Source organism: Carassius carassius, chromosome 6 (assembly GCF_963082965.1).
Source record: "Carassius carassius chromosome 6, fCarCar2.1, whole genome shotgun sequence".
Taxonomy (NCBI): domain Eukaryota; kingdom Metazoa; phylum Chordata; class Actinopteri; order Cypriniformes; family Cyprinidae; genus Carassius; species Carassius carassius.
Window position 1 is genome coordinate 3301261 of NC_081760.1, and position 23157 is coordinate 3324417.

The following is a 23157-nucleotide window of genomic DNA, read 5'->3' on the forward strand; positions in this document are numbered from 1 at the left end:
TCTTTCAGTTTGAATCATGCATGTCTCTGTCATCAGCAAAGGTCAGATGATTAGGCTTGCAGTTCAACTTAATCAGCAGATGGCCATGGTTTACTTATTTGGCAAAGCCAATTTCTTCTTGAATATTGTGCACACAGAGCATTCATTCTGGACCTTGTTTCTCCACAAACCATCAAGGAGAGATAAGAGACCCTGGTGTCATTGTGGGGGAAGGGACAGACCACAGGTGTCCAGAGAGAAGTTATGGGAAGGAAAGAGATCCAGAGAAATGGAGAGAGAGAGAGAGAGAGAGAGAGAGAGAGAGAGAGAGAGAGAGGGGACTAAGGCTTCCCCTCTCGGCTACTATTGATTTTTTCTCTGAGCTTCAGAGTGCATCAGCTTTATCTGTCCACTCCTGCTCCATCCTTCCCTCCTGCCTGAATCCATCTATCCATTGTTAGCTTCAACTTCCACACGATTCCAGGGTCCTCTCTTGCTCTCCCCTTACACACTGCAAAAACAGGCATAGCCTTCTCCACATTATGGAGACAAAAACAATAAAAAAAATCCTATGCAAACTCAAATTAAGCACTTACATTAACCTAAAGAAAACAATGACATTCAAGCTCACTCACAAGTTCCTCTGATGTAGCACTTTGCATTAAGAATTAAGTAGGACAAACAGACAGAGGAAAGCAGAAGTAAAACAGAAAAAGGATGACGGCATTAATGTGGCCTTTTTAATATCTAATGTTATCAGTTTATAAATTAGGTAAGGTAATTGTTACATTGCACTGGTGTAAATAGTTTAAATATATATAGACATTTAACATTTTTAAAAGTATTACTAAATAGGTAAAATTTTTATATTGGTTTACATTATTAACTTCCTAATGGTAATTTTATTGCTTCAACTTAAACAGTTTTTCTCTGTTCCTGGAAAGTAACAATAGTTATTTACCAGGGTTTTCATTGACTTAAAATGTTTTGTTGTGAAATAAAGCAGAAATAAAACAATTAATATTAGATGAAAAACTTAAATTATATATTAGACCATGACATGCAACCATGGCAATAAGACTAAACTGAATAATAAAAAATAATGAGAAACGTATTGGAGAAAAGGTACATTTGGAGTGCTACAAGTTTATCTTAAAACCCAAGAGCAAAAAGAAAAAAAGAAAACAGAGGAAGGAAGGTCAGTGTTGGAAAAGTTGAGCCAGCAGAGCAAGAGCGAAAGAGCGAGAAAGGAAGTAAGAGGAGTTTAAATGAGCGAGTTCAAGAGTGTGACTGAACATGAGAGAGTGAGAGGGAAAGATTTGGCTAATGTTTCTCAGCTTGGTTCAGCTTTCCCTCTCACCCCTCTCAGTTCTCCAGCACACAAAGAAAGGGACGCCAGAAAGACACACACATCCACTCCCTCTCTTTCTCTCGCTCTCTCTTAATATGTAGTCTACCTATTAACAAATCTTCCAAAACCTGTATTATAAGCCCAAATCTCTGCACCCCTTGGTTAACCTGGGAAAAGAGAACATATAGCAAATTTAACTCTAGCCAGTTCAAATCTCATTTACAGTAATAGGCTCTATAGAGTGACGCTGGGCTGGGACTTAAGTTGAGATTGGTCTTGGTGCAGACTGACGTCAGACGAGAGATTTACACAGAGATGAGAGGTCAATGCGGTTTGAGGAAAGCCACATTTATGCCTTGGTCTCCAACAAATACAAAAGACCGGAGCACAGGATGGCGCTCTCATGAAGACAAACACTAGAATGGAGTGTAGCACAATGTCATTCGCTCCTTAGAGGATTCAGGATTGATGAACACTGTGCCAATTAAATATGGTGTCAAATCCTGATTCGCAACCATTCAGTAATGACAATGGATCAAGAGTTGGGTTTGACTTTATTTACAGACAACTGACGCAGATACCGTGCAGCACAAGGACTTCTGGGGTTACTTGGCTTTTGAAAAGAACTAAGCCTTGAAGAAAGCTTCATCACACCCAAATAGAGTAAACTGGGTGCACAAAGAATAAAAATAATTAAAGTGAGTTAATAAGCATCTGTTTACGGACCATAAGAATATGCTGCATAAAAGGGAACATTAGTTGATTATTGGAAAAATTTGGCAAAGTCCAAGGACAACACTGCATCTGGGTTATAATTTAAATCAGGTGGACATTTACTTAAATTTAAAAAAGACCAGAAAGCCTTTTTTACATTAGCCTTTTTACCCTCTCTTAGAATTAAAATACCCTTTGTTGCTACTGTACCTTTAAGTACTGCTATATGTAAATGAACCTATAATGATTGGCTCACATGTGCATTCAACTGTAATTCACATTCAGCTCACTCAATAATGGTTACTAAAGTCTTGATGTTAATATGCTCACGGTTGCAACAATTGCAACTTCTCAATGACCCATTTCTGCAGTTTATATTCATAAACCATCTGGTTGGACCAGAGAGGACGTTTATGCAAAGTACATCAAACTTACTTTAAAAGTGCAAGGCAAATGCTGTTCTTGTTCACAAATTATTTGACTAAAGAAACCGTTAACAATCATTACGTGAAGTTGAAAGCAGAATTACTGAATACCTTATGATTCTTATCTCTAGCATAACTGATTATAGGTTTGCTGACTGTTCAGTTAACACGGGCCTGCTGGTCAATACTCGCGTCCACATACAAAGAGTACAGGCCTTAAAACGGAACTGTTGGAGAAGTTGCCTGGAAACAGGCAAAAGCAGGCAAAACAAACTTACACTTTTGTTATGAAAATGGAATGTGAGTAAGTTTTACAGACACAGTAACACAATAAGAATGTGTATGAGAACTAGAGCTGTAGCGATCGAGTATTCTACCAAAAATTCCATCGATTCATCGAGTAATCGGATAAAATGTGTTTTTGCTTAAAGTGCAATATTAATTATGCAAGAGAAAATAAGACTCGTGGGTCTCTTAAAATGAACAATTAAGTTTCCTTTTTTAGAAAAAAAATATTTGTATTTTTTAAATGCATAGAATGCAATGCACACATCAAAAATAAACATTTAATTAGTACCCATTGTTTCTCTGTCTGTACTTGTATAATGACAATAAAGTTGACAGATGAATTAAGTGCATTTAAGTGCCATTCAATTGGGGTTTTAAATAAAGCATTTTCTGAGATGTACATTAAACACATAAAACATTAATTTATCTTTTAATTATTGAAAATTAAGCAAACTTAACTTTTTGGTAAACAGGGGATTTACTATCAAAAATAAAACATGGAAGAAATGTTGTGTGATTGATTTTTATTTGATGCTCATGAAGTGACTGTCAGAGCAGTTCGGGAGATGTTGTTCATGTGTTCACGTCCTTATTTAGTGAGACAGCAGACGCAGAAATCACCGCGAGTGTCACGCGCACTTCAGTGTGTGTAAATAAACGAAGACGCGCTTCTGCTCCATTCATTAACCGAGACACGCAGAACATGCAGGATTCATATTTAAATAGACTGTTCCGGTTTAATATTTACAGACATTATTCCATATCATGATTTGATGTAAGTGCAATGACCTATTTTTGATTAATTCATAAAAAATTTGGAAAATTCCATGCCATTCCACGTTAAACTGTAAATTCCATTTTTATGACTGGATTCCACGATTCCCTCCGCGTTTTCTGCATCACGGAAATCATAGGGCCCTAGTTGTGGTTTGCCAGCTCTATCTTGCAATGGACACACGCCACAACGTTCTCTTTACGTTTGCCCGCGCCCTCAAATCAAAACACTGCTGACTCTTTGCAGTATGAGATTTCGGCTGCAGCGCTTGTGTCTCCTTCGGCTTTGTGGGTGACGTAAACGCGTTGTGTCACATGAAAAAATCTTTGCGAAAGAACCTGACGTGAGATTTAAAAAAAAATTAAAAGAGGCTTCGAGGCAGAGGAATTTGCCTCGATCATTTTTTGTAATAAGAGTTACACGAGTAATCGTTTCAGCCCTAATGAGAACATTACAGCCCTGACCGCCACATGGATGAGATCGAGTCAGTCATTCATCTTTCCCTCGTAACCACCTCATGACGCATGTGATCAGGAAAACGTAACTCCATGTCCATCTGTGGCTCAATGCTCGAGACACTATTGATAGCATGAATGGACAGCAGTAGTGTTCAAGCAAGAGACTATAGGCCAGGGATAGGCAACTTCGGTCCTGGAGGGCCACTGTCCTGCAGAGTTTAGCTCCAACCCCAATTAAACACACCTGGACAAGGCAATCAGTGTTTTCGGGATTACTAGATAGATACAGGCAGGTGAGTTTTTATGAGGGCTGAAGCTAAACTCTGCAGGATAGTGGCCCTCCAGGACCGGAGTTGCCTATCCCTGCTATAGGCTATAGGGCTGCACAATTAATCTAAATTAAATCGCAAAAGGCAATAAATCGCGATTAGGCAGAAGCTGCGATTGTCATGCTTTTCTTTCAGTGAAGCAGGTTTCTGTGATCAGCAGTAAATATCTGAGGTCCAGAGGGCGCTCTCGTGCTGAAACTCCAAATACGCCTCACAGAAGAAGCCCAGGAAATCCCTGTAGAGGTTGCTAAATAGATAAAGATTCAACTGCTTTCATTGATTCAACATGACTAATAAACACACGACTATGACAATATATTGTTTATCTGAGTTTGTCTTGTCTTATTTTTATTATAATAAAGTAAATAATGCAATGCTAATCGACATAGCCTTTATCACTGCTTAAAATACTATGAACTGTTGTGTGCCTTATTCTGTGTAAAAAGTCACATCTCACAGAAGGATTCATTTCAAACACTCGACTGACGTTATGAAGTGAGTTTGGAGTAAAAACATTATTAATGTGGAATTTTCATGTGCTTTCAGATGGAGCAGCATTTACTACACAGAGTTGTAGTTTACTGACAAGTGAGGCAAACAGCTTTCATAAACGCTTTCTTTTGATTTCATAATTGCGCGAAAAAATCATCTGCGATTATGAACGCGATATTACATAGCTTCTCAGTGAACTACGGCTCAGTAGTAAATGCTGCTCCATCTGAAAGCACGTGATTGAGATTAACTACTAATTACAATACCGGCTTTACTGACAAGATGCACATGACAATCACATTTGATTATCGTGCAGCCCAACTGTGCTATATTATAAATCAAGTCACTCCAAAAAGGCATTGTTTGCAGCAAAGTGACAGCTGTGAACATTTTTCATTAGACCGTTTGTGCCAGAGTTTTTGTCTTTTGACAAACAAACATTTAACTATAAACTACCATTTTAAAGTTTGGGGTCAGTGTGTTTTTTTTATTTATATAAAATAAATTATTTTTATTCAGCAAGGACACATTAAATTGATCAAGTGACAGTAAAAAAAACTAAACAAAAAAAAACACCAACAATTCAATATCAAATAAATGCACTTTTTTTTTTACTTTTGATTCAAAGAATCCTGAAAAAAACGTAGGCCTACGTCAGTATCCACAAAAATATTAAATCTGTTTTCAACATTAATAATAAGCAGCAAATCAGCTTATGAGAACGATTTATGAAGGATCATGTGACACTGAAGTAACAACTGCTTTGTTACACAGGAATAATGGTATTTTTTTTATAAAAGAAAAGTTACAGAGAGAATTTTTCACAATATTAATCATTTTAACTGTATACTAAATGCAGTCTTGGTGAGCATAAGAGATTCTTTCAAACACATTTACAGAAGAAAAAGTTCCTGACCCTAAACTTTTGAATGCTACATGTATGGCAACTGTAACAGACCTAATCTTAACCAAATTGTCCCAACATTGTGAAATGTATTGTGTGCAAAAAGTAAAAATAAGAAGTTCAGGTCACAAAGTTCAATGAGGAGAACAATATGACTGGATCATTTGCATACATTGAAAAACTGCATTGTTATTTTTCTTGTAATATTACCAACAAAAGTGTATTACAGCTTATCGTTTTCTATTCAATGGGTACCACATAAAAAAAAATGCACACAAATAGTCTTTAAAATGCATTTGCAAATTCAATTAGTGCCATATTTTTGCAAAAGGATATGGTGCCTAACAAGTCAAAACAAACATGTATTCCGCGTCACAGCAGACACTAATGTTTTTCAAGCAACTGGAATCCTGCACCGAACAATCTGCATTTATGACCAGTTTTATAAAGTCTAGTTGACTTTAGACTTCATGAAAATAAGTGAGAGCTCTCACACACTCACTCAAATTCAGACAAAACGCTTGGCTTTCTGACAACTGGCTGTCTGTACAGCACAAATCCAGCCAAAGTCCAGCTGAATTCACAGCCATATTTCATAGGAGAGATGAAACAAGCTTCTTACTGCTGTGGTGAGGACATGAGTGTGTGTGTGTGTGTGTGTGTGTGTGTGTGTGTGTGTATAAATTCACACACAGCATCATATCATGGCTAATATCACAAATTACAGTATAAAGAGGGTTTATAATATTCAATCGTGATTTTTTTCCAACCACAAACCCATCCTCTCCCTTTCTCAACCTTCATCATTTTCTCTTTCAACACACCTGGCACCTGTAAGCACTTCTGAGCGTCTGTTCTGCTTTTTTTTTGTCTTCTCTCACTTCTCTCTGAAGATGATGCCAGGTCAGTGCAGTAGAAGAGAAAACCTCCAACCTTCCTTTTAACACTCGTCCCCGTTCCTCTGTTCCTTGGCTGAAAGGAAGCGGCCGTGCTTTCTGAAAGGTTTATTGAGAGCTAGGGATAAGGGCTTGTGCTAATGCTCAAACTGCACTACTGGTTTAAATAATGATCAGGAGCATAGTCCAATTAAAACAGCTTACTGACACTACAAAGCCCAGCGCTCATCTCCCGCGCTGCACCTTGCCTGCTGAACAGCCCGTGGTGTGTATGTGTGTGTGCAAGAGACGCAGACCTACTCAAGGTGAAAACTGAAGAGGCCTTCAGGGACACTGGCTTGATTTTGAGCACGCAGCAACAGTTGTCTTCATGTTAAGTGGAGCTCTGCATCGTACTGATGTGCAATAAAATAGACGCTGTTGTTCTACTACAGATTGGTTCGCCAGACTAAACCGGGGAATGGACTCACAAAACAACCCACGCTAGCTCTGGGGAGCAGCTGGGTGCTGCTCATAATACAAGCTTGCCCATCCTTAAACGAGAGTAATGAAGCTGGATAAACAAGGCTCGACCATTTCAAGCATGTCCTTTAAATTAGCAAGAGTTAGATATTAACAGTGACACGCTCTCCAACTTTACAGCCCAACTGGCAGATTCCCACAAACAATACAAACAGCAATAGTTCAAATGAACCACAGCCAAAAAAAAATTGCAATAAATAAATACATATGAGCAACTTGCAGCTCATATTTACACCCTCTATACATTGAAAAGTATGATTTACTGTAACACACTGCTTTTACAGGTTCACCTCACGAGTATTTTCACACCTATAGTTCATTTGGAGCATTTGATTCAGAAGCTGGTGTATTTTCTCCTTAGTGTGTCGCATTCAGGCTTACATGAACTAACAGCACTCGAATCTGCAGCCCAAAATAATAATACTAACAAGATCTCCTTGAGGTTAATTTCCTTACCTGCTTGAAAAGATTGATTCAAATGCAGAAGGTTTTATGAAAGGCGGAAACAAATAAGCTTAACGTTATATTACAAAATAAAAAAAGACAGACGCGGTTTTCGCCTCGGACACGGAGGTCTTAACGGCATCATTTAACTTTACTGAACGGAAGAGGTAATTTTAATATAACGTCAGTGAATGTATTTTGTCATATTTACATAAGATTTTACATTATCTGTACTTTTTGAGGCGTTAATAGACGGTTATGGTCACGGTTACACTCATGTTAATTTGTCTTTTTTTTCGCGGTTAAACTGAATGTATGTTTGTCTCCTAAAGGAAACGGCATTGTGTAGTAAAGACTAGCATAATTATTTTGAGGCTGTTTAAGTGGTAGCTGTTAAAAGTATGTTTTACATGTAATATTTCAGACTTGTCGAGCTCGTGTCTTCATTGTGTCAGCGCTGTGCGCCGAGAGTTAAAGACACAGAAGCTGCTCGTGTGAGAGTCTCAGACTGTGAGGAGGAGGATGTTCTTCTGAAGAGAGGGAGAGACGGGTTTAAGGAGAGTAAACTTCAGAATAACAACGTTATATTTATTTTTACTAAGACTAAAATAATGTTTGATTTGGTAGATGTTGAAATCCAGAAACAAGATAACTTCATTCTTTTGAGACTGATGTGAGTTATTTATTTATTTATTTTTTGAAAATTCATGTTTCTGTTGTGTCCTGCCTGTTTAATTCAGAATTTTGATGCAACAACAGTGTGATCACATGTTCATATTTTATTGAAACCATTGATGTCCCTCTTTGCAGAACTCAAACTAACTTTGGAGTTAAGGACACAGAAGTCTGCTTGTGTGAGGAGGAGGTGGTTTTCTCAGCATCTTCAGAAGAGAGGGAAAGACAGTTTAAAGGCAGGGTAGGTAATACATGTATAAACAACTTTCTTCCAAATTTGTTTAAACTTTCTATATATATCAATGCATAATTAAAATGTAAGTACTCTTGATAAAAAGAGTATAAAAATCGAGTGACTCTAGACCGTTTAATCTGTATTAAACACAGCTCATTATTTCCATTTCGGGACGAAACATAGGATTGGCTTAGGCGACTGTCACTCTCTCGCAACCATGGCAACCACCCTTTTGCCACACATGACCTGCCCACTTGCGCGTGCATGTTTGATTTGAGGAAACAGCACGTTTGATTCAATAGGCACGGATCCTAGGAATACCAAAACAATGGCAGAGAAACAGCAAGCAAAATTCACAGTACCGGCCTATGCAGTTAGTGAAGGCAAACCAGGCAAAAAAAAGGAAGACAGCAACAGTACAAGAAAAGGCAATGAACAAAAAGTCTTTGGATAAACAAAGAAATAAAACGCGAGTTAAAATCGGCGTGGCTTTCCAGCGATGGCGAGAACTGAGGGAACTCAAGGGGCTGAAAAGTGACTCCTTGATGGCTTTATTTCTGCTGGACAGGTAAATCTTTCTTTTTGTATTTTGATCATACATATTTTTTTCATGAAGCATGTGTCATTAGCACACGTAGCTGCGTAATATAGCTAACATAACATTACCTAGCGAGCCGTAGTAGAGGCTTTGGAAGGAGCCCAGAAGGGAGGGGGTGGAGTGAATGGAAATAATGAGCTGTCTTTAAAACAGTTGTGAGAGGTCTACAGTCACTCGATTTTTATACTTTCTTTTTCAGAGTACTTACATTTTAATTATGTATTGATATATAAATAAAGTTTAAACAAATTTGGAAAAAAAAAATTTTATACATTTTTTTTTTTTACCTACCCTGCCTTTAAGGCAAGTAAACTTCATAATTTCATGTTATCAGTTGTTGTTGTTTTTTACTAAGAGTAAAATAATGTTAAAAGCCAGAGACATGGGAGAGCATCATTCTTTTGAGATTTTATGTAAGTTTTTTTTAGAAAATAAATGTTTCTGTTGTCTCCTGTCGGTTTACTTCACATTTTGATGCAACAACAGTGTGATTACGTGCTCATTTCATTAAAACCATTGATGTCTGTGTTGTTCATTGCAGAACTCAAACCAACTTTGGAGTTGTCTTGTCTGATTTGGAGAGTCATCATTCTTGGTCTTCCTTCTTAAAGGTAAATTTCACACACAAAACCATTTACTTGCCCTCATGCCATTCCAAACCTATAAGATTTGAATATATTGAAATGAATATATTTTTAATTTTCTCATAATTTTGTTAATCCATTTATAGTCTAGATAATCAGTATTTTAAAACCTCATAAATACAGAGTTATTGTAGAAGTAATTCATTCCGATATTTATATATAAATAAATCTTAAATTATATGATAGCAAACATGTATGTTCCAAATAAAATAATGGTCTCCCAAACTAGAAATGGAGGACACAAATTAAGAGAATATTAAATATATTCATTTGTTTTCCAAAAATGAGCAGAGTTTGTGTGGGTCTGGAACAACATGAGGGAGAGTAAATTATGACCATTTTCATTATTTGGTGAACTAACCATTTGAAGAGCAGCCACTTACATGAACATTTTGTGAGGTATGTGAATGTCATGTCTGTTTTAATGTTTCAGTAAAGAAGCTTTCTGAAAGCAGTACATTTATTCAAACAATATTGCATGTCCTCACACTAGTGCTGCCATTATAGCATTCTGGAGCGCTGTGGTGGACCGAGACATTAAACAACCTCACAAAGTGTTGAAACTTTAACACAGATTATTTACCTATCCTTACGGATGTGAATACACATCTACCTAAAAATGAATAGTTTCATTAAATGTTTTATTTTTTCAAATGTGTTTCTCTTTCTAGGCCACTGATGAAGAACAGGTGGTGACTGGGATGAATGCTGGTCAAAGAAGAGAACGTCCTTTCCCCTAAACTGATGCAGCAGTGGTTTCAAATGAGGACACTGCCCTGGATGATGTAGATGATGTCACATGTGCTGATGGGGCTTCTTCAGGACTACATCAATTATGCTAAAGAGATCATGAAAATTGACCGTGATACTTGATCTGTATTCATGGACTATGAAACAAACTGTAAGTGTATAATTTGTAAAAACAATGTTAAATGCTTTTTCTGTGTTGTTTAGTAGAAGAGTTTACACTCTGTCATTCATACACATGCTCACATTCTTTCACACACACACACGTCTGTTAAATGTTATAATATCAGAGTTAATGTGATTTATTTGTGTACTGTCATGCCAGAATAGTTGGTAAAGAACCTAACTAATTGTAAATTTATTGTATAATAGTGTTTTCGTATATTTTTATACAATATATACAACTGAACAAAGTCCAATTTGATCTTAAGTTATATTCCATAAATGTTCAATGCTTTATGAACTGTAGCTGTTAATGCCATCCTATTCTGCATTTCTTCTTACATGTTACTTTTTGACTTTACTCTTGTTTTTAATAAATATTTTCCTTTTGATAATTATTATTTGTGTGTAAAAGTGATATTTAAAATGAACATTATTTGTAGGTTTAATGCCTAGCTCAATTTGGGCTCATTTTAACGTAGCATGCATTGTTTCCCACATCCTTACACTCAATTGGTGGCGGCACTCTGCAAATTAATTTTCTGCCAGCAGGAGGCGCTAAGCGGGAGAGGTAGGTTTCGACGGTAACGGCTGCAAAGCAGCGCTGAGCTCACAAACGCTGCCTCATCAAGCATTACATGCGAAATGAATTTGAACATTTTCTAAATATAGTAGTTTCCTTCTGAAATACAGAGATAAAAAACACCCGCTCCGGTTTTTGAAACCCTGCAATGTAGTCATTTTAAACCATAAAAAAAAGCAACCCAGCAGGTTGGGTTAAACATGATAACCAAACTGGTTGGATTAAAATAACCCAGCGTTGGGTTCGTCCCTTTTTGACCCAGTGCTGGGTTGCCAAAATAACCCAAATTGGGTTGTTTTCAACCCAGCAGTTTTTAGAGTGTAAGTTCTCTCTCCTGTGGGTGTAATTTACAGAATTGTTTTTTTCTGAAACATTTGTGAAACCTTTAAAAAAAAAAAGGATTTAACAAACTGCCACACACGCATAAGTATACATGTACCAAAATGTGAGGACTTTTCTTTTCTAGGCTTATTTTAATTGAAAATCTTAAGAATTTTATGGTATGCCTTTGACAGTATTACTCTCTTACAGATACATTCTTAAACATAAAGGTTCTTTAAATTGCATCTACAGTTCCATAAAGAACCTTTCCATTGCACGAAAAAATCTTTATGGTGAAAAAGCTATCTTTTTTTAGATTGTCAAATTGCTCTTCACACTTAAAGAAAAAAAGAGTGTTTAAGAACTTTTTACTTAAAGCCTCTTTTAAGGAACCCAAATATCCCAAGTCTACAATAATCCCCTTTTGGGACTTTTTTTTTTTGAGTGTAGCTCACATTATAATCAGTTTAACCAAAATATTTAATAAACAAATGTACAAGGGGTAGGAGCTCTGATGGAATTTTATGAATGACAGACACTCCAATTCAGTGGAAACCAAATTGTGCGTGCCTGCTCTTCATCAAAAGTAAATGGGTCACATGAAACTTCGATCGGAAGAGGATACGAGTTGTTACGAGTCAGCAGAACTGAGCTTGGTCTGGACCGGCCCCAGGGGGGATTTTACACCCTTCAAATGATCTTGAACTGTCTGCATGTACACACACACACACACACACACACACACGTGCATGCTCACACACAGACACTCAAGAGCGGAGGGGCTGCATCCACACAAGCCCACCAGAAATCCGTTTCTCTATTGATTTTATGGGACCTGAAAGCCCTTTTTCTCCCAGAGCTGAGAATAATACCAAACACCTACAGCAGAATAAGCCTCAGGAGGTCTAACATGGTTCCTCCCTCTATACATACATGTGCATTTACAGGCAAATATGAGTTTCGATGAGAGGATGAAATATGCAGGAGGGTAAATGGACAGGGAAAGTCAGTGTGAGAAAATGAAAGGGGAATCGGGTGGACAAAAGAGATAAAGGGATGAGGAATGAGAACGGGAGAGGCAGAGAGAGAGAGAGCTTCTGTATTGAGAGCAGATGGTGTTGAACTCATGGGATTTCAGTGTGCCGAGCTTCTCTCATTATCAAAGCGGCCTATCTGATCTCAGTCAATATCACACACACACACGGCTACAGTATATCCCACTAGTCAATATCACATATACACTCTCAGGTGAAATACCACTGATTATCCATCCAGAGTCAGTATCACATTCATACCTAGATGAGCATATCAGGACAAATCATAGGGCAGAAAGAGAGAAAAGACTTGCTTAATGACAAAGAGACCCAACAAAGCTCACACACATTAGTCTAGTTGGTGCAGCGGTGGCAGGGAGGCAAAGCAGGTTGCTTGACACTCACTGCATCAGACAGGTATTTCCAGTTTGGGCTTTTTAGTAAAGTGTGTGTGTGTAGTGCAGCTTGGCCACAAAAAGCAACTGCCAGTGGGCAAACACACCTGAGCTTAAAGCGCAACACCTGAGATATTACAATTCAACCCTTCACACATGCATTCACGGTCATACAGTGCCTGTGCTCTTTGTTTTCCAATTTATTTATTTTACATGCGTTATGTCATCAAGCCCCACTTAATGTCTCGTAACAGTTAGTAAGGGGTGGCTACATTAACTCTAGGTGCGTGAACACATGGGCGCATGTGCATTTGGACCCGCCAGCTTGCCGTCTATGGATAAAAGGAAGTGCTGATTAAGCCCATTATGTGGCAGGAAATAAGAATGCCAGAGGCTTGAACACTTTATATTTTGGAAATTCCATTCGGCTATACTGAAATCTTAAAGCACTGTGATGCTGTTGGACAGACGACACGATCTGGTCAATTATTAACTTAAACCCTAAAGTCGGTGGGAACTAGTGTCCAATACTTTGGGGGAAAGCGCTGTGCTATTTTGGACCAGTGGATAACAACATTAAGCATCTAAAACAGAGGAGAATAGTCACAGCTTGTGTTATTGAATGAATGCAAGTCCGTCTCTAGTACTAAAGAGCATCTGGTCAAATCTACTGCTTAAGGTAAACCATGAGGCACTAAAGCCCAAAGTATCATCATCAGGTATGTCTGTGTACAACAGCACATACGCAAGGGGAATGTTGAGCCAAAACGAGTCCACTACATGGTACTGCTTGTGTTGAACTCATCCATCCATGCTCATCTGCAGTGGAGTATACTTTGAAAGCTGTGCAGACACTGTAGGGCACAAGATGGAGCTGAACACAAAAAGCAGTACAGGGTTTCCCATACACTGATGTATTTGTGGCTGCCCACCACAATATCAACACGGATTGCCACAAACAGAGTTTCCAAATGGCTTTGACTTCGTTGAATAAACATGAGCACTGCAAGTCAAAACGCGGCATGGACCGATTGTCTTCAGAAAAGTTTCTATGTCATTTTCATTTGATCTGTCCTATAATGCCTGATAAAGTAGAGTTCATGAGCGCATCTCAGTTTTGATTAAAGCAGTGACCGCGGAAACCGTTGTTTCAGCTTCTCCAAAAGCGCCTCCTGCTGGCAGAGAATGAATTTGCACTTTCAATAAGACCGTCTTCAGTTTTAGATTTACATTATATACACTGGAAGCTCCTGTCGTCAACTCAAATTCCTTGCGTGTGTAAACATACACTCATGACACATAGCTCTTCTGATTCTGATATACATTTCCCCAGGGGCATGTGCCGCAAATCATATAAATCATATAGTGCAAGTCTGTGGGAAAGCAATTGGTTTCCCATAGATTAATAGAATACCAATATTGAGCCGATAAGAATGCTTGGTGTATTGCTCATCAGAACATGGGCAAAAAGTTATGAAGAAATAACGAAAACTGCAATTTTGTCTGGTATCAGGGGTAAAATGCCATATTGTGACCCTCCACGTACTTGCTGACAAAGTCAATTTATGAAAAGATCAGAGCTCACGTGAATCCTGTGTGTGACTTTCCTACATCCCTGATATTGAGGTAGTACTGGGTGGAGTGGAATACAAAGCTGCATGGCTGCTGAGGGAGATGGCTGATATTTGTGACTTCTGTTCATCTGATTGAATGCTCCACAAATACAGGGTACAATCAGTACAAAACTATTCCAAACAATAACACTACAATAAACTGCTGGAGAAGAGCCTGTAGCTGTATTAACCCCTCAATTCCAGATGTGGTCAGTGAAGTGACATACAGCCAAGTATGGGGACCCATACTCAGAATTTGTGCTCTGCATTTAACCCATCCAAAGTGCACACACACAGCAGTGAACACACACACACACTGTGAACACACACCCGGAGCAGTGGGCAGCCATTTATGCTGCTGCGCACAGGGAGCAGTTCAATGCCTTGTTTAAGGGAACCTTAGTCGTGGTATAGCCAGCCCGAGAGTCGATCCCACAACCTTAGGGTTAAGAGTGAAACTCTCTTACCATTAGACCACGACATTCCCCAAAGAGATACCATTTTCCAACCAAATATGGTACAGCATGTTAAAATCTCAATAAAGTTAAAAAAAAAATCTAATTTTTCCCAAAATGATGGTGGTTTAAGGCTTGTTTACCTGCTCCTGAGTTTCTGTGCGTTCCAGGCCCTGTGTGTCTGTGGGAGCCTGGGGAAAGTGTGTTTCCGGGTGGGCGCAGGTTTTCGGTGTGTCCATGAGCAGCTCCAAGCTGATGTTGGTGGTGGATTATTCCTCCAGCTGGACTTAGCGCACCGCCGCCACTCCCAGCATTACCATTTGGGTTAGATAATCCACCATGGTAAAATCCAGACCGCGAGCGTGATCGAGTCCTGGGGGGCTCCATAGTCACTGGATGGGGGTGATGATGATGATGATGATGATGGTGGTGGAGGAAAGAGGAAGTGGGAGGGGAATGAGACGCCGCAGAGGAGCTCTCAAGTGCTCCAGAGAGTCTAGTGCGGCCAAGGCTGTGGCCCCCCTCTGAACCCTCGTATTCTGCTGGCTGGGCCCTTACGTCCTCGCATAAATCAGCACGCTTGGGGATGGGGTCCGGGGAACAGACGCGGGGCTCTCGAGACACTGAATGACCAGTTGTGGCGATTGGCATTTCCTTTCAGCTTGTATGTGTCCCCCTCTCTCGCTTCCTCCTCTCCAATTCCACGCCAGAAAACACTTACAGGTTAAAAACTCTGTTCGAAAAACAGTCAAATAAATAACTATGAATTTTCTTTTCTTCTACTTAATTTTTTTTCAAGTAAAACTTTATGTATTAGTCTTTTAAAACATTTTTTTATATTTACAGCAAGGGACGATGCAATACTGAAGAACTGGAGATTAAATCTGGTCTACAAATGAGCTGATGAGGTTTAAAGCCCAGTTTTTACTTTAGAAACTCCATTCCTTATAGGCGTATCCAGCTTACTAACGTTACATACAAAACTATTATAAAAAATATATCAGTAGAATCCGTTATCCGTTCTGTGTACTTAAAGCATTTTAAAAACGTTTTAAACTTCCGAAACAAAGGCAAATTATGCCAAAGAAGAAACAAAAGCAACAAAAAACTAGCTGCGACGCGCTACACAACACAGCACGCACGCACGTGCGTTGTGTTTATGACTAATACAGCCAATATATAAAGTATAGAAATATGAGAGAGCAGCTAACATCATATACTTCCGTGAAGCGCTAGCGTTAGCTCCCAGCTATACAAAACACACAAATATTATTATACACCTAATATTGTCCGTCCACCGCTCTTCTAACACGCCTAACACAGAGATATACTCTATAAAAACACGCTTTGTTGTTCCAGACAGTGTGTAACTGGTTTAATTCACATTCAGAGTCAAACCGTGGAGATATATTAGCTTGCGTTAGCAGTGAATGTCGCACTGACTTTAGTCTACCATCTGCCTTTAGTCTCACAAAACTATCTCAAAAAAGCCCTGGTCGTCCTTTAAAACCCCAGAGGCACATGTCCTGACCAGGCTGCTCATCGCTAAACGGATCTGCCTGGGTTATGAAGGGAATTTATATTTATAAACTCTCTTTTGTGTCGATCAGTGAGAGCTGAAGCGTTCTAAAGTCCCTAATTATATTTACACCAGTGGAAAAAGCGGCGAAAAAAGCTCTTTTTCCCTTTCCTCCGACTCAGACAAAAACATGTGTATATTAGCTATGAAATAAAGAGAGGAACTCACCCGGAGCTGTGTGTTGTGAAGTGTTTTGGAGCTGGTCTTTGGCGTGGTGCTCCTGCGCTCAGACGGTGTCAGTGAGAATAATGTGACAGACCATCAGCGCGATTTCACAGCTCCAGCACAGCAGACCAGAGCAGCCGAGCGCAGAGCGCACTCACTGCTCTCAAGCCACAGTATCATCCACATATTGAGAGAGGCTCACTTCACAGTTCAGATTAAATGAAAGACAGACGTCCATATCTAGTACATGAAATCCTTCCGAAAAAAAACAGTCTGCTAATTTTCTGTATTTCTATTGTATTCAAACTTAGCCTAGTTAAAGCCTAGTTTGCTTTATTAATGATTTAAAGAGGAATGCTGTAAAAAAAAATCTTTACCATCTCCAGATTTCCTAAAATTCAGACTGAAATGTTTACTTTAGATCTTTTACTTAGCTGGTTTTATTCTTTAACCATCTTGTGTCAACTGTTGGCCATATTATCTGCATTATTATTTATGTTCTTATCAAGTTTATCTTGTGCTTTTTTATTAATTGTTTGCATTTCCATTTAACTTTTTTACACCTTTAATGGCGTAAAGTTAAAATAAAATAAAAATAAAATTATGAAAATATAATTTACCTATTTAAACAATATAAATATTCATAATATTAATAATAATACCTATTAAGGCTGTCACGATATTCGATTTTTCATATCAAGGTTATTGTGGCCATAAGAATTCACAATGTCGATATATTGTGATATCTATAGAAACCTTGGGGTGAGGAAGATATCTGTCAAATTATTTTTTACTTTGTTTATTGAGTTTTTCTTTTTCACCCAATGAGCATAATATTGATACTGATAAACGCAGGGCACAAGACTCTGGCTTTCTCCGTCTTCTTTGCAGCTCCTATGAAGTAACAAGAGAGAAAATACTGTCAAGTTCAACAGTATGATGAATAAATATTAATGGTAACACTTTACAATAAGATCCCATTTGTTAACATTAATGTATTAACGAACATAAATGAACAATGAACAATACATTTATTACACAATTTATTAATCTTTGTTAATGTTAATAAAAATCGAGTTATTCAATGTTCATGTTCACAGTGCATTAATGTTTACAAACACAACTTGTGATTTTAACAATGCATTAGTAAATGCTGAAATTAACATGAACTAAGATTTATAAATGCTGCGGAGATATTGTTCATTATTATTTACGTTATTTATATATGTTAACTAATGTAATTAACTAATGTTAACTAATGAACCTTATTGAAGAATGACCACAGATGGGGCATTAAGTGCATGGCACTGCGACCAACTTAGCATTTTACAAAGTTTAATGTAGCAATGTGGTCACACAGTTTTTCAAGATCCGTTTTAATCGTGTAACTGTTAATATGTTTGAACAAAGAAATAAATAAAGTGTTACTACGCACAGGCCATATTGATTGCCAATACAAAAATAAGACGAGTAAAGAAAACGCGGTACTTATTAAAATAATCACCCTTTACTTAAATATATAAACACAGAAAACCGCTGTTAACAGGTTAATATAACGTTCCCATACTATGACTAGTAAAATAATAACAAATCACTCTGATGAACACGGCTCTCCTCGGAGTATCTGTGAGCGCTGCGTCTTCTTCTTGTGTGGCAGGTGTCAGAGTTAAGGCACAATACTGCCACCTGGGCACTCAACCAGGTAATGATGATGGAGTATTTCCATGTGGTGTTATCATAAGAGAACTGTTCATTTTAAATATTGCGGTTATCACTAATACCGGTATATCGTCATACACTAAATTAACACGATATCGATAATTGTTTATTTGAATATCATGGTTATCGTCAATACCGGTATATCGCGACAGCCCTAATACCTATTATTATTATTATTTAACCTGTTAACTGTCACTCACATTTTTGAACATAGACTGGAAAGTGCATGATTCATGATTATAATTCATGACTGAAAACATTTTGTAAAATGATTTTGATTTACCATTTTCATGGTAATGCAATGTTTGAATTTAAAATGGGTTTCAAGGGATACATTTTGAGATTTTATGTTTTCAAGTGATATATAATTTGATAAAGTGTGATAGAGAAAAAGGCAACAAAGAAGACAAAGGTCAGAACTCCTGTTATGATGTAGGTTTTTGGGGTGCACTCTTGCCATAAATTAATCTATTACTTTTCTTAGATAATTTGTAACAAAAAGATTGTTAAAATATCTATTTAGGAGTCTTAGACCTTTCCAACGATATGTAGTTTGTCATGATTAGATTACGATTTAATTGTAATATAGTGAAGTAAACGTAGGCGGTCCACCGAGGGGCCGGGTGGCAGTTAACAGGTTAAAACAGGTGGCGCTTGTGGCATCTATCGTGATTCCATTGCTCTGGTCTAGTTGCAGCACTGAAGGGAATGCAAACTACAGAGATGCGCCGCTGAAGGGGAAACTCGTGAATAATTTACAAATATTAGATGCTTCTCCAATTTATCTTGACAAACTGCCTCCATTCACTTAAATATCCCATGCATTTTTTTTTCGATGTATGTAAACGTTTGATTTGGCTTCGCCTGTAGTTGTTAACACTGGATATTCTCTAGGGCTTGCTGGACATTTAAACCTGAAAACGCCTCTTGTTGGCCAGTAGCTATAGTGTGGACATGCAAGTCGACCAAAACAAAACAAAGATTTAATGAAATCGACAAAACTATGTAGTTTACTTTTAAGAATTCTAGATTAACTTCTCTTAGTCTTGGATTACTGTATAGTCTAGGTATCACATTTATGTGAACATATGGGTATAACGTTTAACAGATCTATATATTTTTATTCAAGATTTCTTCAATGAGTCACATAGGAGCTGTGCATGTGGGTGTGAGTCTCATTTTCAAATCCCACCTTGACACACTGTTTTTATCTCACTTTATTTCGAAAACACACTCCCATGCACGTCATATGCTTCCCAGAATGTGTTTATGATATGCTATTTCTGCCTGTCCTGTATCCCTTTATTTGTGAAGACTAACAGCTCTCCTGGATTCATAGAAACACACATTGAGAAGATACTATAATCACAGTAGGCATGTTCTGTAGTGATAATTTAAAGATTGGGCGAGAGATGGCAGCAAGAGGGGTTTGAAAGAAAAAATGGGGGAGTGATAGAGAGAGGGAAAGGGGGATGGGAAGAGAGAGAGAGAGAGAGAGGATGGGGGTAGGGAGGTGTGTGTGTGGGGGGGAGGGGGGTCTCGGCTGATAGGCCCTCTTATTGGTTTGTTCAAAAGGTGGGGGAGGGCCCCCAGCATACACCAGCTGTATAAGGAGAGAGAGGAGAAACAAAGGGTGAGATGACGAGGGGGGAAATAGAGTACATTTCCTCACTAATACTCAGAGATAATTAAAATTCAGGCAAGGCTGATGATTTAAAATGCTCATTCGTTTCAAATTAAAAATTAACATGTGCTCGGATACTGATTTGATATAATATTAAACACGAAAAACTATTCTATTTTAATTCTAAAGATTCTATTCATCAAGAGATCTTCGCAATGCAGAGAAATGTGTATACACACATAAGCCAGAGGAAGCTGTGCTTTGCATTATTTATTTAAAAGACAAAGGAATTACTTGAAACCTCTAAAACCAGTGTGACTAGTCTCAAAAAAGAGAGAGAGAGAGAGGAAGAGAGCAGACTGGGTGAGAATGAGGGATAGAAAGAAAGAAGGGGGGGCACAGGAAATGAGAGAGGGAGAAGGGAGGAGAGCGCTCGGCCTCCTTGCGTTTAAGCCAAACCAAATCTGAGCGAATTGGCATTGGCCGATTCGGATGAGAACTGAGAGGAAAAAACTATAAGACAGAAAAAAAGTTGAAGAGAAATGCTAAGAATGCAATGGCAAGAGTCAACACATTTAAGAGCTGTTTGTTCTGCTGGCTGACTCGCTCCTTCTTCTGAATGTAGTTCTAAACTACTTCATTTTCACACTGTATAAGCCTAAAGCTGGTTTTGATTAAGATGCATCGACTTGGGTGTTGGTAGTCAGCATTAATTAGTGGAAGACCTGGGTTTAATCAACTCTGCAGGCCTGTAAACATAAAAACACGTCTACTAAACCTAAAAGTATGTTTTATCGTTGTTCTTCAAAAATGGTGCATGTCTTAAGCTGTCTAGTTGGACATCACCAGTTGGCTGAGACAGATGAGTTTACTGTGATGTCTTTTGGAGTAGAAATAGCGGGATCCTGGTCTAGGCGTCTCATGCAGCGTCTTCCCTTCACATCAGAGATTGAGTGTGTTTGCCAAGTTTCTGGTTCGTCGGGCATAGATTCGCTGTCTGCTTTCAAGCCTCTTGGCCCAATGCATGTCATGCCAAAACCAACTGAGACTTACAAACATTATAACACACACAGTTGTACATAAATCACACACATGCCAGCTTGTCTCAAGCCTGCAGCTCTGTAACTTAACATGCCACATACTGTTCACATAAACATGCTTTATGGCATGTTATTAATGCTTGTCAGTATTGTGTGCACTGGGTTTTAAACACAAAGCCCCATTACAGCAAAACTTGCACAAATACTAACCATGAACTGTATGTGGTCGCTAACAAACGTGTCTTATGTTCACCAAGGCTGCATTCATTTGAATACAAATCCAGTAAAAACTGAAATAATGTGAAACATTAAAATTCAAAATACAGTTTCAAATCTAGTCTTAAGTGTCACATGGTCTTTCCGACTAGAGCTTTGGCATCACAGGAATAAATTACATTTTTAAATATATTCAAATGGTATGCAGGTCTTTAAACTTGTAACAATATTTCACAATATTACTGTGTTTTTGACCAAACAAAGGCAGTTTTGAAGAGCTTATAAGATACTTCTTTCAACAACATTAAAAAATCGTAATATTACAAACTTTTGATCGATAATGTAACCCTCATGATTTGATTATTTTAGTGAATCATTCAGAAATGCTTAAACACTCAGGAGTTAGCCGTTTGAATCAGACTGACAAATTATTTGTTGCATGAACTCATCTAATCAATTATATAATCAATAATAGAAATTCAGTTGCTTCAATATAACGGCTGCTCTTACTTGCTCTGCATATATTCTCTATCTGTTTTTATACTCGTGATAGATAAAAGCTATGCAACTAAATTAATAAGTAGGCCTATATAATGTAATAATATAAAATTAAAAATAAATCAAATATCAACTAAAAGACAATTATTATTATTTTTTTAATGGAACCCATGTATATACACGTCTTTATTTTGCTGCATACTATTTTCATAAAGGTCTAATACAAAAATTAGTTAATATTCAGGATATTTGAATGTATAATAAAACCGTTTTCAACATTTTGTAATAATATCACACTGAAAGAAGCATCTGACTCACTTTATCCCATTTTGGGATTCTTCATTTAATAATTCATGGTTAATCTTTAGCCAAATAATTTACATGTTCTCTTTTCATTGGCAATTCACCAACATGTATAATGTATATTTTTTTTAGTCCTGAATAAATTTGCTTTGACATAAGATTAGATTTATGTGTCATGTAGAAAATATACTTTGAATATTTTTCAGTATAAAAAGGCCCATGTTTGTCTAGACAGCTGTATGAGGTGAGTACTTTCTGAATATGTATTCATATGGCACAAATTGTGTACAGCTTGCTTGATTAAGAGGGCGACACAGCTTACCCCACTTTCCCCCTACTTTTATTCTATCCCCTCTTCTCCATTTCTCAGCCAGAAAGAAGAGGATTTAGGCTAGTTTTTCAGAGCCAAACCAAAGCAGCATGAAAAAGGACAGAAAGAGAAGCCCTCCCTTCCTCTAACCCTGTTTTGCTCTTCTCTGTGTAGTTTGGCAGTCGTGTGTGTGTGTGTGTGTGTGTGTGTGTGTGTGTGTGTGTGTGTGTGTGTGTGTGTGTGTGCGGTCTGTGTGAACAAGCACTCATGTGGACAGGGCTCTGACTCTGCTGTTTGGTGAAGTTCCAAGTTAGGCTTGATGGGAAATGTTTTTTTATCCCTCTCTGAATGAAGTTGGATCAGTATACACAAGACTGTCAAGCAATCATTGGACCAAATTCTGAGAAGAGACTGACGCTCAACACTTACCTGCAGAAACACACTAGTATATATAGTAAACATCTTTTGTTGAATTCAAGAATTTGAGTGAACTTCACAAGGAATGGACTGAGGCTGGGGTCTAGGCATACAGACATGTCAAGGAATTTGGCTTCAGTTGTCGTATTCCTCTTGTTTACGCCGCTCCTGAACCACAGACAACGTCAGAGGCGTCTTACCTGGGATAAGGAGAAAAAGAACTGGACTGTTGCCCAGTGGTCCAAAG

At 38.0% G+C, this 23157-nt stretch overlaps 1 protein-coding gene and 1 long non-coding RNA gene across 3 annotated transcripts in view; one reads left to right on the plus strand and one right to left on the minus strand.

Moving 5' to 3' along the window:
• LOC132142236 (E3 ubiquitin-protein ligase RNF38-like) overlaps window positions 1-16936 on the minus strand; it is a 34983-nt gene extending 18047 nt beyond the window's left edge. Inside the window, exons 1-2 of one of the 2 annotated variants that reach the window (XM_059551945.1) lie at window positions 16787-16936; window positions 15183-15772 (exon numbers count right to left, since the gene is read on the minus strand). In XM_059551945.1, coding sequence (XP_059407928.1) covers window positions 15183-15690 — 508 coding nt within the window. In that variant the 5' untranslated portion in view covers window positions 15691-15772; window positions 16787-16936. The remainder of the gene's footprint in view (window positions 1-15182; window positions 15773-16786) is intronic. The other variant, XM_059551946.1, reaches the window with a different exon arrangement.
• Window positions 8389-10655, plus strand: LOC132142237 (uncharacterized). Its single transcript, XR_009434034.1, has 4 exons — window positions 8389-8480; window positions 9443-9498; window positions 9627-9696; window positions 10401-10655. It is a non-coding gene; the product is annotated as an uncharacterized LOC132142237 (long non-coding RNA).
• Window positions 16937-23157: the final 6221 nt, after the last annotated feature.